The following is a 23,507-nucleotide window of genomic DNA, read 5'->3' on the forward strand; positions in this document are numbered from 1 at the left end:
GAATTTAAAATTTGAGTTTTTTTGAATCTCTAACAATAAAGCATCCGATTACAGACCCTAATTGTTGCCCATCTGACCATCATCAGTTAGTCATTTGTAAGGTTGAGTGAGGCATTGTTCTTCCACACACAGACATTTGCTGCACATCTACCACAAACACGCAGATCTACGAATACAATTAAAATGGGGTCTCAAAACGATCCTGTTTGCTGATTTTCACATTAACGTTCATCCAGCAACCTCTTGTAGAATCTTCTGTCGCCGACCTGATGTTGTGCTTGGTCTGTGTCATTAGTAGAAGCATGATTGTGAGAGCAGTCATTGTGTGTCTAACTGAAACATGTTGGTTTAAAGATTCTTTTATCTACGGTAATTTAACACAGGAATAGTTTGGGCTGTTTTTACCTTTAAATCATTACTCTGATGCACGTTAAAGTAAAATGAACCCACCGTGTCTCAATCCAGATGATATTTTCAAAATTAAGATTATTATCAATTTATTTAAACTTGAAAAGATTTTCTTATGGTTCATTGCTTAAGTTGATTAATTGTGACACCCAAATGACCTTTATTTGTCCCTAATGGGAAAATTGCTTAACGAGCATGATTGGAGACCTGTGTCATTTTTGCATCATTCTTGCTTTATGCACCACAAAATAGTATGTATGTGTTAATCTGTCACATGCACATGAACCAGTCTGCACACAACTGTAGGATGCACCAAGTAGCTTTCCCCCTTATTTCTTCATTCCATGTCCTCCTCTATTTTCGCCTCTCCATCAGTGCAGTCGACCACAGACCGTGCTGGAGCTGAGGAAATGGATGGGGAGTCTATTTATAGAATGAGGGAAGGAGGGCAAACCAAAAGTAAGCTGGAGAGAGAGAGGGTAGGGTGGGAGGCGGAGGAGAGATGTGAGGAGAAGATAAATCTCCATTCCACCTCTGGTCAGAGACAGCTGAAGTGACAGCGTCAGAATACAGGACCGGGAAAAACAACAAAAAAGAGCAAGACTGATGGAGAGCGGCGTCTGAAGTTCCAGGAGAGCAGATATAAACACGAACAAGAAAACAAGTGGACACCACAGATCTGGAAGTAGGTGAGTGTGAATGCAAAGATCCTCCATGATTCCTGGAAATGCATCAGATGAAGCCCAACTGTTTGTCCTCCAGCTGCTGCCATGCAGCCATTTTTAGATGCATGCTGACGGGTGATCTAAATTTAGCTATGGCTACACCTTGAAGGAAACTGGTTTAGACTGGCATTTTTGGTTCACTCTCATTCTGACGCGGCGGCGGTGCATGCTTCACTCGGGGTTACAACAATGTGAGGTGGGCAGGAGAAAACACACAGGCTCACATGTTCTGTGGCTTCACGTGACTGAGGTGTTTTTCAAAATACTCATCTATTTTTGGAGACTCCTTTTGGGATTGTTTGTATTCTGGGTTGCACTCCAAAGTAAGCAGTTCACGGAGCCTGAAAGGAGGAAGACGAGAGTCAGGAGGAGCAGAGGGAGGCTTTATTTTTCATTTGATTAATACCCTTTTTTTTATTTTTTCTGGTGGGGGGGTTGTTTTTCCAAACCTGCTGTTGTGCATCATGTGAGCAACATTCAGATTATATCACAGGAAAAACATAATCAGTGCATTTTAAGGAAAAACTTCTGAAAAACCGAAAATTCTCTACATTTTTTTCAGTCTGTTGGACTCAGGTCACACTTTTAAGCTTCATTTACTGATTAAAAATCCTTGTCAATCACATGTTTGTTTGTTTTCTTAAGTAGAGATATGTGTGTTTTGTACATCATGATATATTTTGGAAAAAAATGAAACTCAAAAAGCAAAGGCTTATGAAGTTTCGTGGAATAACCTCCGGGTTGTTTTGCAGGAAAAGTGACATCTACCTCCTGCTGTCTTCCAGCTATGCGGCCACGGTCCAAACTGCTGTCCAAGAGAAGACTCATGCTGCCCACCATCACGGAGGGCAACGAGGAGACAGTTAAGGAGCTGAATGGAGTCAACGCACTTCACAACGGCGATCAGAGCCAGGCTGTTTCCTCAGAGGACTACCTCCTTTCCATCTGCCACCTGGCCTGCCCAACCAGAGACGTTTCCCCCGACAATCTCCACACACAGCAGCCCAACGCGGTCCTGCGGAAGCTGAGGCCATCCCAGCTCATCAGGACCACGTTAACAACTTTTGATTTTAACCTGAAAGAGGAGGCTCAGGTGACTCTGGAGGAGCAGGCATCTTTGATGGGCGGCAACTCCGACCCTCTGGAGTATCTTTACGGACACCAGAACAACATTTCAATGCTCTCAGGAAGTGTGAGGAGGAGGTTTGGAAGGCAGCATGGAGGAGCAAACGTCGCTGAGTCAGGTTCAGATTTCCCCTGCCAGCACAGAAGCAGCCACTCCGAGACACAGGCAAATGCTTCTGCCCTAAATGTCCCCCCAAAACACAATATATCCATGTCAGAGGTTGGGAAAGTTTGCCAAGAAGGCCAAGGAGCAGAAGGGGAGAGACAGAATCCGGAAATCAAACAGTCTCTTATTTCCCAGTGGATTTCTGACTGCAGGTCAGCTTGGAGGGAGGCTCGTGCAAGAGCGTGTGTGCTGCCGGCCATCGCTGAGGTTTAGGCGTGGCCAAGTCCGCCAATCAGACATTCTCCTAAACATTTTCTTTACCATCAATGTATGACACATGGATTAGAAAATGCAGAAAACATACAGCGTACCTACTTGTATGATTGAGTTTTATCAGGGCTCATTTTTTCTATAATGTTCTTGTTGTTCTTCATGTTTGCTGTTGATCCTATTGAGCCAAAAAAAAAAAAAACTGGGCAAATTTGCAGCAACTGTTTTAGAGCTTCTAGTGATTTGTGACTCGTGCAAGCACTAATAAATCCATCTTTTGATACATGCTGGGCACCATCAGTGTTTTCTTTTTGGCTTCAAACTGTGTTTTCTTGCCAGTGGAAATCCCTGGAAACCGAAGCCCACTCTCCACTGTGCTGGTGCCAGGTGATGGAGTTACCATGGAAACTGCCGTGGGATCTTTCTCTGGTAAACACGCACGTGTGGAAGAACACCGCCTGAGAAAAGATGACGCTGTTGAGCCCACACATGCAAGATGCAAGTTGTTTGTTTTGGTTTGTTTTTGCGAGAAATTGCCTAAATGGCACAACCAAGAACAAAGAAATGCATACTAAGAAGCTGCAGAGGCCAGTGACTCACACTGTTTCTGATTAGCACCAGAATAACAAGAAGGCTCACATTTCAATTGTAGAATAATTCAATTAAATATGATCTCATCAAATGCTTTTGACTTTGTAAACACATTTTTATTCCAATCTACACCAGCAGAGGGCGTGCTAGCAGCATCAACCAACCTGGAAAGTGTTTTGCACAACGACCCTGTTATAAAATCAAATCCCCTGTAAGCTGTTCTTACCCTTTCCTTTTATACCAGAGATGTTATTACTTTTAATAAATTCAACAAAGGATTTTGAGACCTTTTTGTCATAACTGTGGCTGTGTGTGAATAATTGGATAACCAGCATGGCCTGCAAATCAAAAATACACATTACATACTTATTGAAGTCTATTCATTTAAACATTTAAAGCAAGTATGCTGAAGGATCAACTGCACTTGATTTTATTGGCAAAAACTAAGCCAAGGACAGTTTTGAAGCCATTCTCTAAATAGAAAAGGTTCCACTTTGTTACTTAATGATAAATTAAGTTTGAATACAATTGCACAAGAATAAAGTTATCTTACTTTAGTCCAGGATGCAAAATGTTTACAAAATTTCAAAAAAAAAAGCAAAGACTTCATGTCATTGAGACTGACAGCCGATGGAGGGGTAAATGCTGCGACCCCTTAGAGAAACAAACAGGTTACACTCACATACCAAGACACACACCTATCAAAACTCAAAATAAAAAAGTTTTTATTTTGTTTTAGCTTTTCTAAACAGGTTATGAGTTCAAATGTCAATCAGTTAAAGCAAAGAAAATTCCATAATTATGAAAAATATGGTGCCAAAGGAAAATGGTTAGCCATAGAAGAGCAGATATTTTGGTTTTAGAGCTTTTATTTTAAAGTAGAGCATATGTTTAAGTTAAATATTTTAATTAAAACCTGGAAAAATCTGGGCTTGTTAAAACCTTTGGGTTTGCATTTGTACCCACTAACATTTTCCTACTAGAGTAAAAGCGTCTTCTTTATGGTCCTGATGCATACCTCTGGTGAAGGTGTTGCATCTCTAAACTGGAAACAGGAAGACGGTAAGAGACTTATGGTTAGAAATCTTAGCGTGGTGTGAAAAGAGCATCCTGCCTCCATCCTGAAGTCTGGTAGGCACCAAAATTATTCAGGTCATGAAATGAAATATCAGACAATCTTTCAGTCGAACAAGCAAACCCATGCGAAAAAGGGATTGCCACCTAAAACTATTAGTGATCACATTGCCTTTTAGCGGTAACAATTGCCAAAACTGATATTAACTTAGCAACAGTGAAAAAACCCAAAACACATAACTCCATTTGAAGGTTTTATGGAAACAAGACAATAAAGGACATTCTCCTCTATCATTTTTTTTGTTAGAAAGCAGATCAAGGTTCCATTTACTGCAACAAGTATTACTTGTACTGAAGCAGCAAATTCAGCCCATACCACTAAACTACTACCACCACATCAGACATTTGATTATTTTTGTGAAATTATGTTTTACTTTTACACTTTTATTGTGACAGACACTTTTCAAAAGGTTCCCCTGTTGTCTTGTTAGTTGCCAGACGTTGGCTGCACTCTCGAATCTCAGATGGGACCTTTCTGTGTAGAGTTTGCATGTTCTCCCCGGGAATGAGCGAGTCTTCTCTAAGCACTCCGGTTCCCTTCCATAGTTCAAAAACATGCTTCATTGGTTAAATAATGATTTCTAAATTGTCCCTGGGTAAAAATATGAGTGTGTGATAGTTTGGCCCTGCGATGGATGGCGACCTGTCCAGGAAGAATCTCACCTTTTCCCAACAGTGAGCTTGTAAAACCAAAAGAGATTCTGCAGGTTTGGATAGAGGAAGGATGATTCACAGACATGTTTTTTTTATCTTTTAAAGTGACTCTTTCATCCAGTCTCTTGTGATGGTGGAGTCACATAAACTGACTTTAACTGATATTCTTGTTTTTATACGTTTGAATTAAATGAACTAAACTAAAACTAAACTGGGGTAAAAGATGCCTTCAGTTGTCTGGATGTTGTTCTGAGACTTCAGGTCTTTTTGACCTCTTAGATGAGTCATTATTGCGCCTTTAGTATGGTTCACCTTTGTTCCACGTATTCTCTATTTGTGAATAATTGCTGCCTCAATGCAGTTCTTCTCAATTATTTTTTGCAAGGCCCCCCTAGAAAAAAGAAAATGCCCCCTCACACACAAACACACACACAACCCCACATACACACACTCGCCGCGGTGACTATAAATAAGATCAGTATCAATAAAAATTGTATAAGTGTACCTAAAATTGTATCTTTTAAGATTAACAAAAGAAAAAACGCAATATAAATCCACTTTCAACATATAATTACTTTATTTTGCCACACAGAAACCCTGTCATAGTCTAAAACAGAGAAGAAACTTAAAGTGCCTGAAATAAAAAAAATCTGTCAGTCCCTATTTAAACTAGAGTAAAATAGTTCAATCAAGAAAATAATAATAAATGTAAAGTAATCTGAAACATTAACACAGCAGCACCAATATATATCAACGTTTTTACTCTGAAGAAATAGGTAAAAGACATTGTGCTGATTTTTTTTTCTAAATGATGGATGGTTTGTTTATGATCTCAAAAAAGTGCAGCTGTTTTGCTGCATTACCTGCTGTCTTTATGTCAAATACTGACACCAACTAAACGACAGGCAGACAAAGAATACATTTATGGAAAATAAAAACACATCATCAAAATGTCTACAATAGTTAATAAAGAAGGACATGATCAGCATGAGCTCAGTTATCTAAATGCACACGAGGATCCAGGTGTCGCGCAATCCAGGCAGCGCTCTGTGTGCGCCGTTCTACCTCGTTCTACCTCAGGCTGTTACAAACTCTGTGATAGAACAGATAATAGGAAATCAATAGAGGCGCAGATTTTTTTTCCAAGCACTGAGCTGCTGTCGTGAGGTACATTGGTCAGATACAGGTCCTCGGATGTGCCAACTGGAATCTGGAAGCACTCCCAACCCCCTCATGGTTCTCCTTTTTTTTTTTTTTTTTGCTAAAACTGCATAAATTTAATTAAAAGAACACTGGGAACGCTTTACAATAGATCAAAACATGATTAGAGTGGGACTCTGACAATTTTAGAGGACCAAACAGAAAGATAAAAATGATCCCTGCAGTGAAGAATGTTATCGCTTGATTGTGGATTCAGTTGTAAATAAAATTGTTTTACAGTGCAGAGATGTTTCCACACATTAAAGTGGTCTTGTCTTCAGCTAGCTAGATGGATCTTTTATATTTTGACTGCATGACCATTTTATAGTATTTTACACAAAACAGCTTGAAAAAGCTTTAAATTGATCGAGATTTTCCTTTACCAAGAAAAAAAAAGCAGATTTCACGTTTAAAAAAAAAATTCGACTATTTTTCTCTTTGAAATTTAGTCAGTATTCACCATGACAGCCAATAATGTTAACAGTTCTGTCATTTAACTTAGTTTAGCTTTGAAATCTGTACATTGGTGTATTAAAAAAAAGTGTTCAACCCTTTGAAAGAAGCCTAACTCTGCTGAAAGTTTGTAGAAAAGAAACGCTCATAAATGAATCCTTTCAGACTAAAAGAGCAAACGAGTGGGCCTGAATTCCATCCGATGACTCATATGTCAAGTCAAACTGTATGTTTTTTGTCATAGGATTACACATAAATTGGCATTCATTCAACCCCCTCTGAATACAGGATGGGAAATAAACTATTAAAAATACATATCAGTTTTTTTTTTAGACACAGTTTGCTTTCATAAAATGTTTAAACAAACGTTCTGTGTCTCTGTAATTCTGGTCAACTCTAAAGTGGAAATATAGAATTCAAAAGATTGTTTTAATACATTTTGCACTAAAAATACATTTATTAGCATAGGTGGGTATTCAAAAAAATAGACATTTTTTCTTGAAAATGAAAGCACTTTCTGTGGAACAGGAAAACACATGAAGACTTTGAGCGATTGCGCAGTCGAGGAGACTTGGTTTTCACACTTATCTCAGCAAAAAGTCAGGGGAAAGTTTGCTCTTACAAGCCTTACTGCTTTGCTTGAAAGGTTAAAACTGTAGGCTGAATACAGCGTGAACTTTGAATGTATGCAACACCACACGTGTTTTGTGCCCTAAACTTTCAGCGGCATTGTGACCTAACAAAATGAAGAACTGAAAAGTCACTTCATGCCTACATGCGGACTGGATTGACCACACATGAAGACACTCTTTTAACCAAAAAGTCACAAGTTCATTTGCGCTTTGACCCAGACTTTTTCTTTCACAGCTCTATCCTGATATGTGACAGACTTGGTGTCATAGAGTTCCGGGCAGAAACCACAATTATTGATTTCTCCTCCTTGATCACCTTTAAATGGTTGGCACTTCAGTGTACTAAAAAGGAAGCCATCCATATGTCACTAGAAAATCGGAGTGATTAGTTAAAGTTCAACCTGGTTTAACTTTCAATTCGTGTTCAAAGGCCGTGCGTTTTTTACGCAGAGACTGAAAACAAAGGATTTAAAAGGGTTTCTTGTCATATGTACAGTAAGGAAACAGGTTTCCCTGTTCAATTATATCCTTACAGGATATCTGAAGCATTCACAACAATGTTATAGAAAATATAACTGTGCGTCATTAAATGGCTAAACCTATATATATATATATATATCAGCTGTTGTGCAAATTCAGCTGAGAACTGTGCAAAAGAGACTTTCACGAAAAAACAACAAAGAGCCGGCATTCTAGAGCAACACAAGCAAACACGTTCGTCTCGGGGGGCATCGTGGTGAACAAGAGTTTTGAACACGGAAAGGGGGAAAACATGTTTACATAGACTTCTAATTGGAAGTGGTTGAAAATGCAGCACAAAGGGTGGTGTGAATGTACCATGACTGTCATACTGTCAAAGTGCACAATTTAACCAGATTTTTATTTCCCAGTTAACGGAGATTCGTTCTGCGCACCACATGCTTCCTGCCCTGTTCCTTTCAGATGCATCCACTTGCACACAAATAGATCCATGTATGTTTTTGTTTGCTGGCATCTGACTCAAAACTGTACAGCTTGAAACAGTAGCTCCAATATTGCCCACCATTTTTGTTGCACCAATGATGTCAGATTGGGGTTTTGAAGGGCTGTAAGCTAGCGGGAGAGAGTGTAAACAAAGGGATCATGGGAAATAACCAGTGGCTTACTTCTGCCCGTGATAAATAATTTAACATTTTAACATCTGCATTCACAGAAAGGTATATTTCTAATGAACTACTGCCATTATGTAGAAATTATGTCCTATAAAACCACACAGGTTTTTTGATTTAGGCTGAAAACAACACAATCATGGTTGAAAGACCGCTGGGACTGATTTTACAATGGATCAAAAGATGCTAAGAGTGGAACTTTAGTTAAAAGATGATTTCCCCCATTGTGTACATTTCATATCAGTGCGGCTCACCAATAAGACAGCAACAGGTGCTGCAGAGGGTTCACTCTCAACAATGTCCTGGAGTGCTGGAAGGTGATGCTTACATGTTAGCTAGGCGCTGGTTTTTCCTCTGTCAAGGATGGAGACTTGTGGTGAACGCAAAAGCAGGAAACAAAACTCAGTGGAAGAAACCGAAGTACTTCAATAAATCAACGCAAAAAATAACCAAAAAAACCCACAGATTTAACTGTGACATAAAAAAACCAGGGATCTTTGAAAAGAAGGGGGTGAAGATCATTTGAAAACCCAATTCTTAAACCCACTAATGGAAAACAACAGAAGCAGCTGTGGATGACTAATCTGAAACCTGGTGTTTCAGTGCTTGGAGGTAAAACAAAGAGTCTGACTAAAACACAAAGCTAATTATGAAAATGAATCTAAAAATGTGCGAATCTTTGCTGCATTGAATAGGTCTTGAGAGCTCTTACACATCATTTTTCTGCTGTTCAGTCTGGTGTCTTAGGCCTTCTTCTTAAAGTTCTTTTCCCTCTCGGTTTCATTGAAGCATGAAAACTTGTTTATAGTGAAATGAGAAGTGCAACTGCACAAGTTTGCAGAGTCAAAGTCTGAAAGGGAGTCTGCAAGCTGATGTAATCTGTACCTCGAGGCCTACATCACATGTTGAAGGGTTTGTGTTTATATTAAAGAAAAGAAAAAAAAATGCTGATATGTTAAGGTACAGGCTTGAATGGCAAGAAAAAAAGTCTGTCTGGTCGCAGACAAAACAACATTAAAACTTCCAAAAACCTGAGGTTTAAAGATTTTATCTTCCTTTTTGTTTTTTTCACACTGTCGTAAAACGCCGGCAGAAGAGAAACTGCAACATAAAAATGGAACTGAAACTGATGTGATAGCTCCATGTCCTCAAAAGTAGAAAATAAAAGAAGGAAATAAAAGGATTTTTCATAAAGTCAAGTGTTTCTTATAATGAGTCTATGAGAGCTTGTGAGATGGATTAGTTTCTGCGCGGTCACGCTTGCTGATTGCTTGATCACCTTATTGTTCTGTATTTGTTCAGGTGAAACACCCCCCCCCCCTTCTCCTGGCATTCTAATCTGCCCGTTTCCTCACATTTCTTCTTTCAGATCTGCTGTCAAGATTTTTATTTTATTTTTTATTTTTTTACTTTAGAAAAAAACTGCATACTTCAAAAAAACATATCCCAGTCTTTAGATTCAGTATTTGACAAACACAATCTGTAGTTTTCAATGGTTTTGATTTTTGGTTCATTTGAGATGCTTATCTCAAAGACTTGAACCTACATCCTTTCAAAGAGGAGGGAAAACCACAGCGAGTGATAGCACAGTTAACTCTGTGCCAAATGAAATCTTTCATTTTACATTATACTCAAATAAACCTACCTCAATCCAAATGGTATCTTCCAATATTAATTAATGAGTTTTCTGATTTTGAAACAGATTTTTAATGGTACAGAGCTATTTGATTAACAACTTTCCTCAGACAAGTTGATCTTGTTGGATCGCAGGAATATAAACTAAAAAATCAATACAGCATGCAGTGCTTCATCAGAGCTAATGTTAAACACAAAGAGGATGAGGAGGAGCTTCTTTGGGACCTTAACCAGAACACCTTCTTGTTAGCACGCCATTCTACCTATACTGTCTCTTAACAGAAAACTCACTTCTCTACACAATCCCTGCAAAGTATTTCACTATATACGCTTTGAACACTTTGCAGCATGTTACGAATATTAACTACAGACCAGTAGAGTTTAATTTATTGCTTGAAATGGAGTAAAAAATAAGTGAATTTATACAATCTATTAACCCTATTATGTTATTACATTTAATATTTTTGCATAGTTGTCATGATCCTATCAGTGCATTGAAAAGCCTCTCTGCTGATGTACCAGTTAGCCAAAAGGATATTTTTCATGTGTCGTCCATGGACATGTGGTACTTTTGTCTCGCCAAAAACTGTAAAATTAACAACAAAATTACAGAATTTATTAACATTGTAAAAAGAAAATATAAATGAGAAAAAGAAACAATAATAACAAGTAAAACCGTAATGTCAGCATAACAGAACAGTAGTAATCATAAAAATATCATGTAAATCTAAAAGCAGAAGAGATCAACTTTGTAAAATCACTTTTGTGGTCTAAACACAAAAAAAAGAGAACATGATGCCAAAAACAGAAGGAAATAAAAAACTGTGACTTTTCATTCTTGTCCACAAAAAGGAAAGAGGATATAAAAAGTGAAACTTGTAGCAGCTCTTCCTTCAACTGAAATCAATGGGTTTTCCGAAATACTACACACGTGGCCCGATGGCAGATGGTGGGAGATTAATGGGGTCTGATGACCATAACATTTCTTTTAAGGAAATGGATCATGAACTGCCACAAAAGCAACTGCAGTGGAAAAAAAAGGCTACCCGTTGAGCATGTACAATGGAAGGAAACTAAAGCTGGCTTTTTTTTTTTTTGTTTCGGAGAACTTGCACATTTCAATTGTTACCCCAAATTGTTAGAGGTGTTAACCACCAGTGCAGGCTCCATGCACGAGACACCTGCATTGCAAAGTTCATCATCCCACACGTTCAGCTTAACAAAATGCACTCGTAAATTTCTAAAACATTACAGTCTGTTTATAAATAATATTTAATAAGAGCTAAATCCTTTGAACTCTTTCTCATTTAACTTTTTATGACTATGAAATAAAGAGATAGTGATGTGAATCAAAAACATTAAATATATCAACAAAATTATTTATTTAAATAACGTTTTTATTGTTTTGTTCATTTATACAATTTATTTGGCAAAATAAGTCTAATTCTTTAAAGATCGTTATGGGATTTCAATGTGCCGCCGAACATGCTGACAAAACCACACTTCCTGTGTGTGACCTAGATAAAATCAAAACATTAAATATGAAATAATTTTTTTTTATATCCATAAAAATTCAAGACAAACCATGAAATTACTTGTAAAATCACAATTTAGGCATCATTTTTATTCATATGAACGTACAAGCTTCAATAAGTTAATTTCCATCTGAAAAATGTCACTTTTTGTTCTTATATGTTAATTGTACGCACAGTTTTGTTTGTTTAAACATTACTACAGTTATCTTTTGAGAAACTGGTACCAGAGGGAGAGTGGGATTGAAGTGCTTTTTTTTTTTTCTCTGGTGGTTTTTTACTTCCACTTTCCAGTCTGAACGAAAATCCCCTTTGACACAGGAAAGATGGGGGTTTCAGCCTTGGAGGAAGGTATTTAAGGCGACCCCAAAGCCTCTAGACCTCACAGCGCTCCTGACAAACATCTGACCTCCAGCTCAGATTGTCTGCTTTACTGCCTCAAGACTTCTTCTGTCATCTCAACTGAGAGGAGAAACCAACAATGTCTGGCATGATTCCAGCACTTCTCCTCCTGGCCGCCATTGCGTGCTTCACACAAGCTCAGTGTAAGTTCTTGACACTTTTATTTTTGTATTTTTTCAGAAGAACAGATTCCTAAAAACAATAAATTTGTGTCCGAAAATTCATTCTTTTTCTTCTCTTTTGGCTTCCTTTTAGTCAACGAGGCTGGACAGCAGTGCCTTTGTCAGCGTGTCAGGAAGGGCATCATGGGAAAGAATGAAATAAAAGACATCCAGATCTACCAGGCAACTGCTTTCTGCAGAAAAGTTGAGATTGTGTAAGTAATGAAAGCAGGAAATATCAAGAATTTATTTTAAAAAGGGAATGCTGCTTTTGAAGTTTTGGGAATCTCTAAATTATTTTGTTAATGTTTCAGAAGCTAAGTTCTTTCCATTTTTTTCAACAGAGTGACCTACAAAAACGGCCTTCGCGTTTGCCTGGACCCGGAGCTGAAAATTATGAAGAGGGCCATGGCTGCCTTCATGTAAGTATCATGGGAGGGAATCTTTTCCCAGAATAATCCCTTCACAATGTCTAATAGTTGTTCTTTTTTATTTTTTATTTCGTCACCTGTAGGAAGAAGCAGAATAATGTCAAAGCCAAGCCCACAAACTCCTCTTCCACTCCCGGCAGCACCCTGACAACTTCCAACTGAATCTATTTCTCCACTCTTTTCACCAAACTAGGACTTTTTGTGACCACTGATCCCAAAAAAACAAAAGCACTTTCTGTGAATGCAGATGTTAAAATGTTAAATTATTTATCGTGTATTTATGGTAATGATGTCTTGTAATACTTTCATCAGAGCTAAATGTGTTTTCGGGCTGTTTTGTTGTTCTCTGTATTTTTGGATACATCACTTTTTGTAATAAAAATGAAAAAAGAAATCCAGAGCTGTTCAGTGTTTTTTTTTACTATTTCAACACAGTTTGTGTTCAAAACAACTGTAGTATCCTGTGGAGCGAAGATGCGGGGGCTTTATACTGTCCAGAGTTTCCATTGTTGGGACGAGGTCTCTGAAAGAGGTCATACTATACTGCTTTAGGCTAAAATTATGGTCAAGTAAACCTGAAAACGGGTTGGTGAGCAGGTTAGTAAGTAGGTAGAAAGAGAGATTGGCAAACAGACTAAACCAGAGAAGCTCAATAATCAAAATCAAGTCCTAAAAGTGGAACTGGTGTTTGAATGCCTGTCACTATTATAATGTAATTGATCCTCTTGCTTTACCTTTATTCTGACAACGATTTTGGGTGATGTCCAACAATCGCAACCGGCCTCTGTCTTCTAGCTGGCTTGGTGGTGGAAAGTTCACCAGAATGCAGAATAGGAAAAGAGTAAATATGCTTGGACTACAGAGATCATCCATTTTGCCGCCCTCAGCCAAACTATTCCTGCTTTGTGATCCCTGCCATTTATGCATATTTACGCACATTTACCGTTAAACATAATCAGACCGAGGCAGAACATTAACGCTGCAAAAGAGAGAACTACGGAGCCCTGGACAATTAACCCTTGTGCTATCTTAGATGACCCCACCCTTACATTGACATGTTCTCCCTACCATGACAAATGTAGATAAAGGTGGAAAGATTTCATGTAATCCATGGACACCAGTGAAGATCACAAATCATTGAAGAAAAAAGGTTCAACGGACAAATATGTATTTTGTGGAGCACATATATAAGAATTTTATTATCTTCAGTGCTTATTATTTTTGGCATAAATACTGATTTGTAGTGTCAAAATACCAATTAGTGCACACAAAATATTAACTTGTGGCCACGAAATTTTAATTTGACTGCTTATTAGATTGAGGTAATAATTAATTGTTTATATATGTATATATATATATATATATATATGTACATATATATATATATATATATATATATATATATATATATATATATATATATATATATATATATATATATATATATATATATATATATATATATGAATGTTTAGCGCATATATATATAAAAATATATATATAATAATAATTGATTAATAATTGCTTTAATGTTTAAATTAAGCTTAAGTGGTTTCTGAAGACAAAGACCTTTGGCTCGGTTCTATGAGACTATTGCTCTCATTTTAAGTTTTACTGTAAATCCAGCTGCAAACACTCCAGCTCCAATATGTTGAGTAAGGAAGATATATATCCCTTGTGCCCTATGACCCCACCCTCACATTGACGTGTTATCCCTATGACAAAGGTGGATAAAGGTGAAGAGGATTTCCTGTAATCCATGGACACCAGTGAAGATCACAAATCATTGAAGAAAAAATGTTTAGCGCATGAATATGTGGGGTCTAGATGACCCAACTGGGATAGCACAAGGGTTAAATATGATGTCCTGGGTTCCGTAGAGAACAGTAAGAACAAATTGTTTTTTCTGTTGACCAGTTTCATTCTCAAACGACAACCAGGTCTACTGTGTTATGTCGCTCCCTGGTGGACTACTTGGCCTAACACCGCTCGGTTTTCTTCTTTTGGAAGAAATGTACCAGATCAAAATGACGTCATTTCAGGGTGACGGGGGAGAAAAACTTTAACAAATTCATACTCAAAAGTCGATCACACAAGGATCTGACCTTTAGAACATGTTTAATGTAAATCTAACACATTTCAGAAGAATGTTTAGCTACAACATAAACATTCCAGTACATTCCTTAAAAAATATCAGATGTTTCGACATCTACAGAGCATGGATGACATGAAGTCAGTTTAGAAATATCGAACTTTACCGGTTAATTATCAACCAATTCCAGGTTTTCTGACTCTGCACTTACATAAGAGTGGGCCAACAGCCATGGCGTCCTATAGGCTGAGATCTTCTACGCCCACAGACATACTAGGAAACGTTGGCATAAGTGCCATTTACCTAAAAACATATTGCTATAAACAAGACTACAATTGATTGACTAAATTAAGCAAATGTAAACTTTTAAAGAAATGTTTTAAACAACATCAGCAGAATTATGTACAAATTAATCATTTATAAATATATAAAAAATGTATGTATAAATGTTCATAAATGTGGAAATGCACAATTTATAAAGTACAGAATGATGCCTAAAAGAAAAGATTGAATCAAATGGGACTGTGTTGTGTGCTTTATCATTACATTTAGGTCTAAGTGTACAGTTCTAAGGTTGCACATTGGGAACAGTCATCCCCTCCTGTTCCTCCTCCTCCTCAGCCAGAACACACAAACACATGCAGCCATTTACACTTTAGAGTTTAAGGTTCCTGTGGGGCGGTCCCAGTGCTGCGTTCATGGCCCCAGCCGCGCTCCGGCTACTATTGCGTCACCAAAAGTCATGGATGAAGTCTCAGCTGTGAGCAAACACGCTGCTGTCTCTTTTTTGTCTGCCAGATCGTCGCCCCAGCAGTAAACTCATCCTTGAATCTGTGAAGGGATCCAGCCGGGAGAGGAAAAGGAAAGCATCGGCAGGTTAGTGTTTCTGCTCAGCTTTAAAAAAGGCTGTTTTCCTGCTCGTGAACACCACAGCAGCTGACCAGACTGAAGCTAGGAATGTCTGATGTCAAATCCAAAGATGAAAACGTTTAAAGATCACTATTACACTTCATTTGTTGTTGTAGCAAAGGGGGCAGTTGCAAACTAAATCTAAAACATGAATTTAGACTAAATCAATCTATTTGATTGAACAGTGTTGGTTTTTTACTGAATATGAATCACTGCTGTCCTCATTACACATCTTTGAGTTTTACTCAGAAAAGAAGTGTCAAAAAAACAAACACAGATTCTCAGATGTTGCCTTCAGGAAAAATAAATACAAATAGCCCTTTTAGATGGGCTCTGCAGTGGGCAGAGGCTGATATGCAAGCTGTCATATTTACGACAGTAACCAGATACTCGTGTTCTATTTAAGGCGGAACAGGAAAGATGAAGGAGTTTGCCGTTGAAAACACAAGTCTGAAGGGTCTATTCTTTAAGGTTTTGTGAGCCTAAGCAGCCGATTTTTTCTTTCGTGTTTGGTTTAACCTGAATAATGATTTAAATCTGGATCTTGTGGTGTGATGTAGATTTAAATCCGGCTGATCGCCACCTCCTGATTTCTGTCAAAATGGACCCAGGGCCGGGAGATTTTCCAGGTGAGGCTGAAAATCAAATGTAAAAACTAATAGTCTCCCTAGAATGGAGTATTTCTTGTGTTTTTTCAGCAAAAAAAAAAGCTAATCGTCACCTTTTTCTCTTTACTCAGCCATTGAATCAGGCATGCCCTCTGGTTTTTGCACGCCCTTATCACCAGCCATCGGTCTCCGACACAGTATCCGGTATGACGAGCACATGGACATTCCCATGCATTCACCCCCTCCTGACATCAATGTAAACACCCAATGGAAAGACCCCATCATCCCACAGCACAGGTTCAGAGGCAGAGAAGAGGTGGGTCTCAGTCTGTTTGTTTTTTTAACCCCTATTGTTGGTACTGTACATGACCTTGCAATTCACTGCAAAGTAGCTTTGATTATGTAACTTTGTAACATGATGCTATTGCTGCAAACCTGTGTGACTAGGAAGGTCAGAAAGACAAGAAGGCGTTGATGTTTGAGGGATTTGCACCGCCAAAGTCACCAGTGCCAGTCGTGAAAGCCAAAGCCACCTCTTTCATGAGCTCACTTATGACCAGTAAGTTAACCAAATGAAAGCATCATGGATTAATCATGTTTATGTTTTTTGTTGCAGAATTATGGTGCATTTTTGCAAAGAGAGGTTGACATAACACCAAACCACTAACAGTTTAGAACAGCTGCTTTCTTGAAATTGTATTTTTCAGAATGGGTTCTAATCAAGAAGAGAGAAAAAACACGGGAAAGCAAATCAACTAGACCTTGGATTATCGCGCTTAGATAAGCACCACCACCTCCGCACTAAACTGTGTTTACGGACCAGATATTTTCCAACTTTTTGTACATAGCTTTTGCCAGTATCTGTTATCTGCTGGACAGTTTTCACTTTCGCCACCTTAATATGGTGGAGAGGTTTGACAGCTTAGGGGGTCCTAGGAGCTAAGTTAGTTGTCTGGGACAACGCGCCTGGTAGGGTCTCCCTACAGGCAGACAGGCCCTAAGTAACACACTAGACAAAGAGCAGTCCAGAATTCCTTCATGCGTAATGACAATGTAGATCTCTTGGGTTGACCCCACTGCACCTGGTGGCTGGGGCTTTTACCACAAGCCCTGGTTGGGCCCAGCCCGAAGTGATGATGTGGGATCATTCCCCCTAGGGCCAACCATCTGCAGGAGAGCTCAAAAGTTGTTGTGCTTGTGTTCCCTTTAGAGCAAACCCAGGAGAATCTAGATATGTTTGAGCACAAGGCAGGCCTAACAGACGACGCTTATTCACCACACAAGGGCCTCTCTGCTGAAGAGACCCATTTCCATCGACGAGCAGATGCAGTTTCTGTGAGTATAGGGAAAAATAAAGAACTCGGTAACCCAAAAGACGACTGCTCAAAAAACTGTTTTGTGCCTGGATTGTTCTCTGCTGTTTTGATGTTCACCAAGGCAAGTATGACATCACAGATTTCCTGAAGTAAAAACCTGATAAAAACAACCATTTTACAAAGACTATTTATACATGCACTTTATTCTGCAGATGAAACTTGGATGGTTTATAAAAACAAAAAACAAAAAAACACGTTTTTTAAATGAAAATGTGTTTTAACGCAATGCATTGTGGTCTATTTTTTTTCCCGGGATTTCTGTGAAATTTCTAGGGCACTGTAGATTCAGGCAAAATGACAAAGGCACTGTATAGTTCACTTAGTAGTGAGCAGTAAAGGAATTCAGACAATATGTGTTTATTAGACAAAGAAATGTCACCCATAAGTAACGTCCTACACTGTCAGAAAGAAATATTGCCACAGATCCTCAATCCAAATGACTACTTCCAGTTAAAGCTCAACAAATTATGTTTTATATAAAACAACATTTGTTGAAACTTTATTTATTTACACTTTTTAAGCGCGTAAACCGCATTTAGCATTGTATCACTTGAGAAGCTTCTTGGTAAACACATTATGTAATGAGCTATGTACTTTCTAGCTTTATCAGCACTGTTGCCAAGCAACGCCCTTACAAGAACAGCCCCTCCCTGTTTTCTCAAACGGACCAATCAGCGTGGTCCCCACTGTAAAGGCCTTCTGCCCTCTACACGGTTTGAGGTTTATCCGAAAGGAAAAAGAATTGTCTATAAAAAAAACGAAATATGGACAAAATGAAAGAATCCATCCAACTGAGGCGTCAAAGAAAGCTTTTCATAAAAAGGTATGGATAAAAAAATGGTTGTTTGTTGGCTGTACTACGGTCGAGGTCGTTAGCAACCTAGCCTAGCTAGCTAACAGCTTTGGAGATGTTTTTCGAACACAAACTGCTTATAATATGATGTGTTTTCTTTATTCAAGCTCTGTTAAATGTCGTTACTGGAAAATTAAAAATGATTGAGTCGTTACAAGTGAATGATATTTACGTGGAGGTCAATGGCTTCGTAGTTACTGTAGCCGCATAATATGTCGCTTAGCTGCACGAAGTGTTGAGGCGAAAAGCTATAGATAAGGATGTATAGGAAGTGTGTTTATATTCAGGTGAAAGGCCGTTTGTTGCCACACAAGTTTGGCTCAAAGTCGTGCTACTTACTTACTGCCTGAACTCAATGACACTGCTGTTATTGGCTTGGTAAACCCAACGCTAAATGTCATTAGGTCAGGAGACGGACATAGACTCTTTGTTCTAGAAAACGTGTCATTCCTAGAATGGTTGGAATTTTATGTTCTTTCCCTTAAGCGATCCTTTTTTTATTTTTGTTTTGTTTAGATTGGTTTATTCAATTAGTTTTGAGGAGAAAACAGCGTTAGAAATAAGAGGGGGGGGGGGGGCAACCTGGCAAGTAATATTTGGTTGTCCTTCGATACCAATATTCAACAGCAATGAAACCTATTCAGATGTCAGTACTTGCATCTTTCTTTATTTCTTCTATACATCTAATATCAACTGCCTCTTATGATGGACATTTAAAAAACTCTTTAAATATTAAAAACAAACATTTGACTAAATCATCTGGTTACACAATTTACATTTCCATGTAAATCAAATACTGTTATGGTCAAGTGAATATACTTTATCTTACCCTATAATATATCAGAAAATTGATTACATTAACCAACACTGTAAACTAATGGGTATTTTTAAAATTTAGAACCTGTGAATGGACTGGGACTAGTACTGCATTCCAAATATAAAGTAATATTTATATGTGATGAAAAGTTATAATATGATATAACATCTATTTCAAATAAACACATGTGTAAATGATGCCATGTTTACATTGTCCGCTTCAGTAGCAGTAAAGACTAATATCCCTGATCTTTTAAACAAGACATGCAGGTGCAATGTTGTCCTTTTGTGATGTCTTCGGGCGTACTCGGTTCGTTCGGAAGTCACGTGACATCGTTCGTGTACAATCAGTTTTATCTTAAAAAGTCGGATGTCGGTTTCCCAAAAATAAAAAGTAGAAAATACCAAAATGTTGAATAAAAGACCAGGTTGTTACACGGACAACCATCAGGTTCATTTTTGGTTGTCCTCCGTGAAATCTAGTTGTCTCGGACAACAGGATAACCGCCTAGTTCGAACGCTGGAAAATATTCCATCAAAATATGTATTACTTGTGTGTGTGTTTTATAGGATTGAATACAAACTATGTACGATGTAAACTTTTTATTTATTATTATTATGCTCTTTATTTAGTGTGGTTATCTGGCTTATCTGGTCATGTGCTTTTGTTTGGTCACTTTGTCAAATGTTTTTCTAAGTGGTTCCACACTTTCTTCCTCTTTTTTGTCCTTTAAAGCACATTTTTAAATACACACAAAGATCTCAGACGGTTTATGGTTTCTTAAGCTTCATCTATGTTTGTTTGTGTAGATTTCTGATCTGCAGCTTGAGAAAAAACATTTGGAGAAACTTACAAAGTGTCCAAAGATTTCATAATTGTTTTTGTGTGTGTTCTGGCTGAGATCCAGCTGCAACAATGGATTCTTAACAGTTTTCTAACCTACATAATAAAAGCCAATAAAGGCACTTTGTGTGATCATTTGCATGATGCACACTGGACTGAGTCGAGAGCAGAATGTCCTGTATTATTATGGAATGCATTTGGTTCAATATATGGATGGGAACATAGCTGCATGACATGGAAACTAAACTTTAAAAATCCCTCTCCAGAAGCGGTTAGTATCCTAAACTAGAATGCTAGGCTGGCTTTATTTTGTTTCTAGGTTGTTGTTGTTTTTTTTTAGGGTTTTCTTTGTGTTTTTCTTTTAGAGATTGTTTCCTGTTTAGTCCTGGTTAAATCTCTATTGTTCAGCTTTTTTCTCCCCATGACGCAGGAACAGCCTAAAAGCACAGATGGCCTGTGATGCAATGTGCTGTCTTCGTTTATAGTCTGCAGAACAGTCTTTTATATCAGGGACCAACAAATATTTTAGGGCTATTGTTAACACACACAAAAAACACATTTTCTGACTTTCTTTTTTGAAGTACTCCTAAATTTAATGGAATTTTTTTGTGCAAGTGTTTTATTATGTTGTTTACATATATTTTTGTGTCTTTTTCTCTAAGCAGAAGTTGAGAATGCCAAGTGGGGACTTCAAGGAGGACAGGCTTACAACATCAGCACAATCCACTGCGAGGGGCACCCCTCCAGTCACCCCTTCTGTTACCCCCAGTGTCACCCCCACTGTCAGTCCCCTCTCATCGCCAGTTGTTCATCGAAGGTCAGCAAAATAATTTAAAATACTTGATCAATATCTATGAATGTATTTTTTTTTAAACATTGTTTATATTCTCTTCTGAATGTTGATGCAGGAACTGGTTCCACCTCAGTTCGGCGCCTTTTCTCGCTCTTCCAGAGCCTGACAGACGCCATCCGAACACAGACATGGGGGGAAACGAGGGAGGAGGTGGAGGCTTAGACAAGTGGAGCTTTTTCGGAACTCGGTCGGTGGTGCACAAGTCCCCCACTGATCCGGGCTCCGAAACCAGCACAGGTGAGGGACTAGCGTATAGCATAAGACCTCTTTTTAAACAATCTGGTTAATCTTTCAAACGGAGTCCTTTTAGCAGTTAAAATACTGTTTAAAGTTGAAGCAGATGTTTATTTTTTAATATTAATCATCTGGTTTTGGGTAAAAACTCGCCTGTCACCCTCCTCTCTTGCAGGCTTCTCACTGCAGTCGTACTTTGGCCTTCAGAAGTCCTCCACCATGGACGGCACCAACAGCCAAATCACTCTCAAGGTCGACGAACCCCCCAAGCCTGAAATACCAGGCTCTGATAAGCGAGTCCCCCAGCGGCCGCACAAGCTCAAGCCTCGGGACATGAATGTTTTAACACCATCAGGCTTTTAAAGTGCGACCAAGAGCCCAGATATTCTTCCATCTAGAGTTCAGCTCATTCCATCCATGGGGTTAATCATTTCCAGTTCTGTTGTCTTGGGCTTCATCTACCTTCCTAAGAACTCCCTATGACTGAGAGGGAACCATCCTCGGTGTTAGTCGGCCTCAACGATGCCACTTGGTCATTGGTCCAAAAGAAAAGTAAAAAAAAAAAAAAAAAATCTGTTTGTCCCTTTTGAAGAGGAATTACCAGTATTTTCTGTTCACTTCACTGATGAACATTTCTCTCCTTCGTCACAGTACGTGACGTGAAATACGTCGTCAGTGGCTGGAAAACTAAAGCTGACCACATATTTCACAGTGCCATTCATTTTCTGAGTTTTACCATTTCATATAAGCTAACTCATTTACTGTTGACTTGTGCTTTTCAGTCAGCATGCAGCGTAGTGTGTGACTGATTTTGTGCCTGGTCTCGCAGGGTGAAGTGTTTGGGTTTTTTCTTTTACGCCATCGAAAGTTTTGCTCATGTTTTGATAATGTGAAAGAACATCCTTAATTATTCTTGTTAGCAAGGCCTGACTTCCTGACATATATTTTTTAAAAGCGTTGCATTAGCTGTTTTCATATTTGTCTACTTTCTAATGAGCTTTGTGTTCCAAATAGCAGGTTAAACAGTTTATGTTTACTATTCCAGAGCATTACAGTGTTGGTTCAGCTGTGACAGAATCAGAGAGCGTATTTTCCTTTTTCTTTATAGATATTGTTTTATTGTTATTGAGGGATCCAAGGACTGAACTATGCTTTTTCTCTGGTGAAAAATGATTTTCATTAAATTATTGCACAAGGGACTTTCCCCAGTTTTTTCATCTTAAATAAATCTGTCAACAACTACAATTTGTTTTGTTGTTTTTTAATATTTGTTGCATAATGCAAAGAGAAATGTATTTAATCTTTTAAATACATATTTTTTAAATCATATTTTACAATAGTTATTGAAGAGGCATGTAAAATAGTTGATTTTTGTCATTCCATTAACAAAATCTAGTAGTAGTTGTCACAGCAAAGTTTGAAAAAAGTAATTCCCAACATGACCAGAAGATGGCACTGTTTATCCAGTACATGTTTGCATTCATCCTCACTGCTGCTGCACACAAGTCTACAAATTCTAACAGTAATATATTGGACTATACCTTTTAGACTTCATCTATCAGATTAGATTAATATGTTTAACATCTACAATAGATCCATTTTCAGAATTTTAAAGAATTTGAGATGTCACATCTATCACTTTTTTTCAAAGATGCAGTCATAACGTTTGCGGTTTAAAATGCTTTATTAAAATTATTTAGTTATATCCTTCTGACTATCAGAAAATCATAACTACAATTCCCAGAGCTTTACTCCTTCAGATTTGGTGTCATTCAAAAGCCCCAAATGCTTCATGTTAATAGTAAAATAGTATGCAATGGTTAGGAGACATTAAGGTTTAGAAAAAGTCGTCCACAGAGGACAAATTTGCACTGCTGGTAATCAGGAGGATAAGGAAACGTGTTTGTTTCAGGTAATTTCATATCTAACCAGCGGGACTCACTAATGGGAAGGCAGCGTCCTGTTTGATGGCCAGTGTCCTCTTTACACTCACCCGCCACTTTATTATGTACACTTTATGTACACGAGTTGGACCCCCTTTTGTCTTCAGAACTGCCGTAATCCTTTGTGGTAGATTCAACAAGGTACCGGAAACATTCAGAGAGTTTGGTCCAAATAGACTTGACAGCATCACACAGTTAGATTTGTTGGCTGCACATCCATGATGCCAATCTCCCGTTCCACCACATCCCAAAGGTTCTCTAATGGGTTGAGATCTGGTGACTGTGGAGAACATTTGAGTCCAGTGAACTCATTGTCATGTTCAAGAAACCAGTCTGACATGATTCCAGCTTTATGACATGGCGTATTTCCTA

General features: G+C 38.2%; 3 protein-coding genes across 4 annotated transcripts; all 3 read left to right on the plus strand.

The window, feature by feature from the left end:
* The first annotated feature begins 1,437 nt into the window (after positions 1-1,437).
* LOC101157463 lies at positions 1,438-2,920 on the plus strand. Its single transcript, XM_020706623.2, has 2 exons — positions 1,438-1,456; positions 1,919-2,920. The coding sequence occupies exon 2, from the start codon at positions 1,921-1,923 to the stop codon at positions 2,635-2,637; it is 717 nt and encodes a 238-aa protein (XP_020562282.1). The 5' UTR covers positions 1,438-1,456; positions 1,919-1,920; the 3' UTR covers positions 2,638-2,920.
* A 9,058-nt stretch (positions 2,921-11,978) lies between these two features.
* LOC101157707 (C-X-C motif chemokine 6-like) lies at positions 11,979-12,823 on the plus strand. Its single transcript, XM_004073478.4, has 4 exons — positions 11,979-12,158; positions 12,271-12,391; positions 12,521-12,598; positions 12,691-12,823. The coding sequence occupies exons 1-4, from the start codon at positions 12,095-12,097 to the stop codon at positions 12,767-12,769; spliced, it is 342 nt and encodes a 113-aa protein (XP_004073526.1). The 5' UTR covers positions 11,979-12,094; the 3' UTR covers positions 12,770-12,823.
* Positions 12,824-15,366: 2,543 nt separating this feature from the next.
* On the plus strand, positions 15,367-22,437 carry LOC101160668 (putative monooxygenase p33MONOX). 2 transcript variants are annotated; one of them, XM_011480255.3, is made up of 8 exons: positions 15,367-15,575; positions 16,169-16,237; positions 16,348-16,532; positions 16,664-16,775; positions 17,427-17,551; positions 20,768-20,922; positions 21,014-21,195; positions 21,368-22,437. In XM_011480255.3, the coding sequence occupies exons 2-8, from the start codon at positions 16,210-16,212 to the stop codon at positions 21,553-21,555; spliced, it is 975 nt and encodes a 324-aa protein (XP_011478557.1). In that variant the 5' UTR covers positions 15,367-15,575; positions 16,169-16,209; the 3' UTR covers positions 21,556-22,437. The 2 variants fall into 2 exon arrangements, with proteins under 2 accessions (XP_011478557.1, XP_004073363.1); XM_004073315.4 differs by having other exon boundaries at positions 15,368-15,575; positions 20,771-20,922.
* The last annotated feature ends 1,070 nt before the right edge of the window (positions 22,438-23,507 follow it).

The sequence above is a fragment of the Oryzias latipes genome, chromosome 10 (genome assembly GCF_002234675.1).
Source record: "Oryzias latipes chromosome 10, ASM223467v1".
Taxonomy (NCBI): Eukaryota; Metazoa; Chordata; class Actinopteri; order Beloniformes; family Adrianichthyidae; genus Oryzias; species Oryzias latipes.

Excerpts from the sequence above, each read along its gene's own strand:
- LOC101157707 (XM_004073478.4), top strand. The coding sequence starts at position 12,095 with ATGTCTGGCATGATTCCAGCACTTCTCCTCCTGGCCGCCATTGCGTGC. Across the intron at positions 12,159-12,270 it reads GTGCTTCACACAAGCTCAGT|TCAACGAGGCTGGACAGCAG; the intron begins GTAAGTTCTTGA and ends GCTTCCTTTTAG. Across the intron at positions 12,599-12,690 it reads AGGGCCATGGCTGCCTTCAT|GAAGAAGCAGAATAATGTCA; the intron begins GTAAGTATCATG and ends CGTCACCTGTAG.
- LOC101160668 (XM_011480255.3), top strand. The coding sequence starts at position 16,210 with ATGGACCCAGGGCCGGGAGATTTTCCAG. Across the intron at positions 16,776-17,426 it reads CATGAGCTCACTTATGACCA|AGCAAACCCAGGAGAATCTA; the intron begins GTAAGTTAACCA and ends TGTTCCCTTTAG. Across the intron at positions 20,923-21,013 it reads TCGCCAGTTGTTCATCGAAG|GAACTGGTTCCACCTCAGTT; the intron begins GTCAGCAAAATA and ends ATGTTGATGCAG.
- LOC101157463 (XM_020706623.2), top strand. The coding sequence starts at position 1,921 with ATGCGGCCACGGTCCAAACTGCTGTCCAAGAGAAGACTCATGCTGCCC.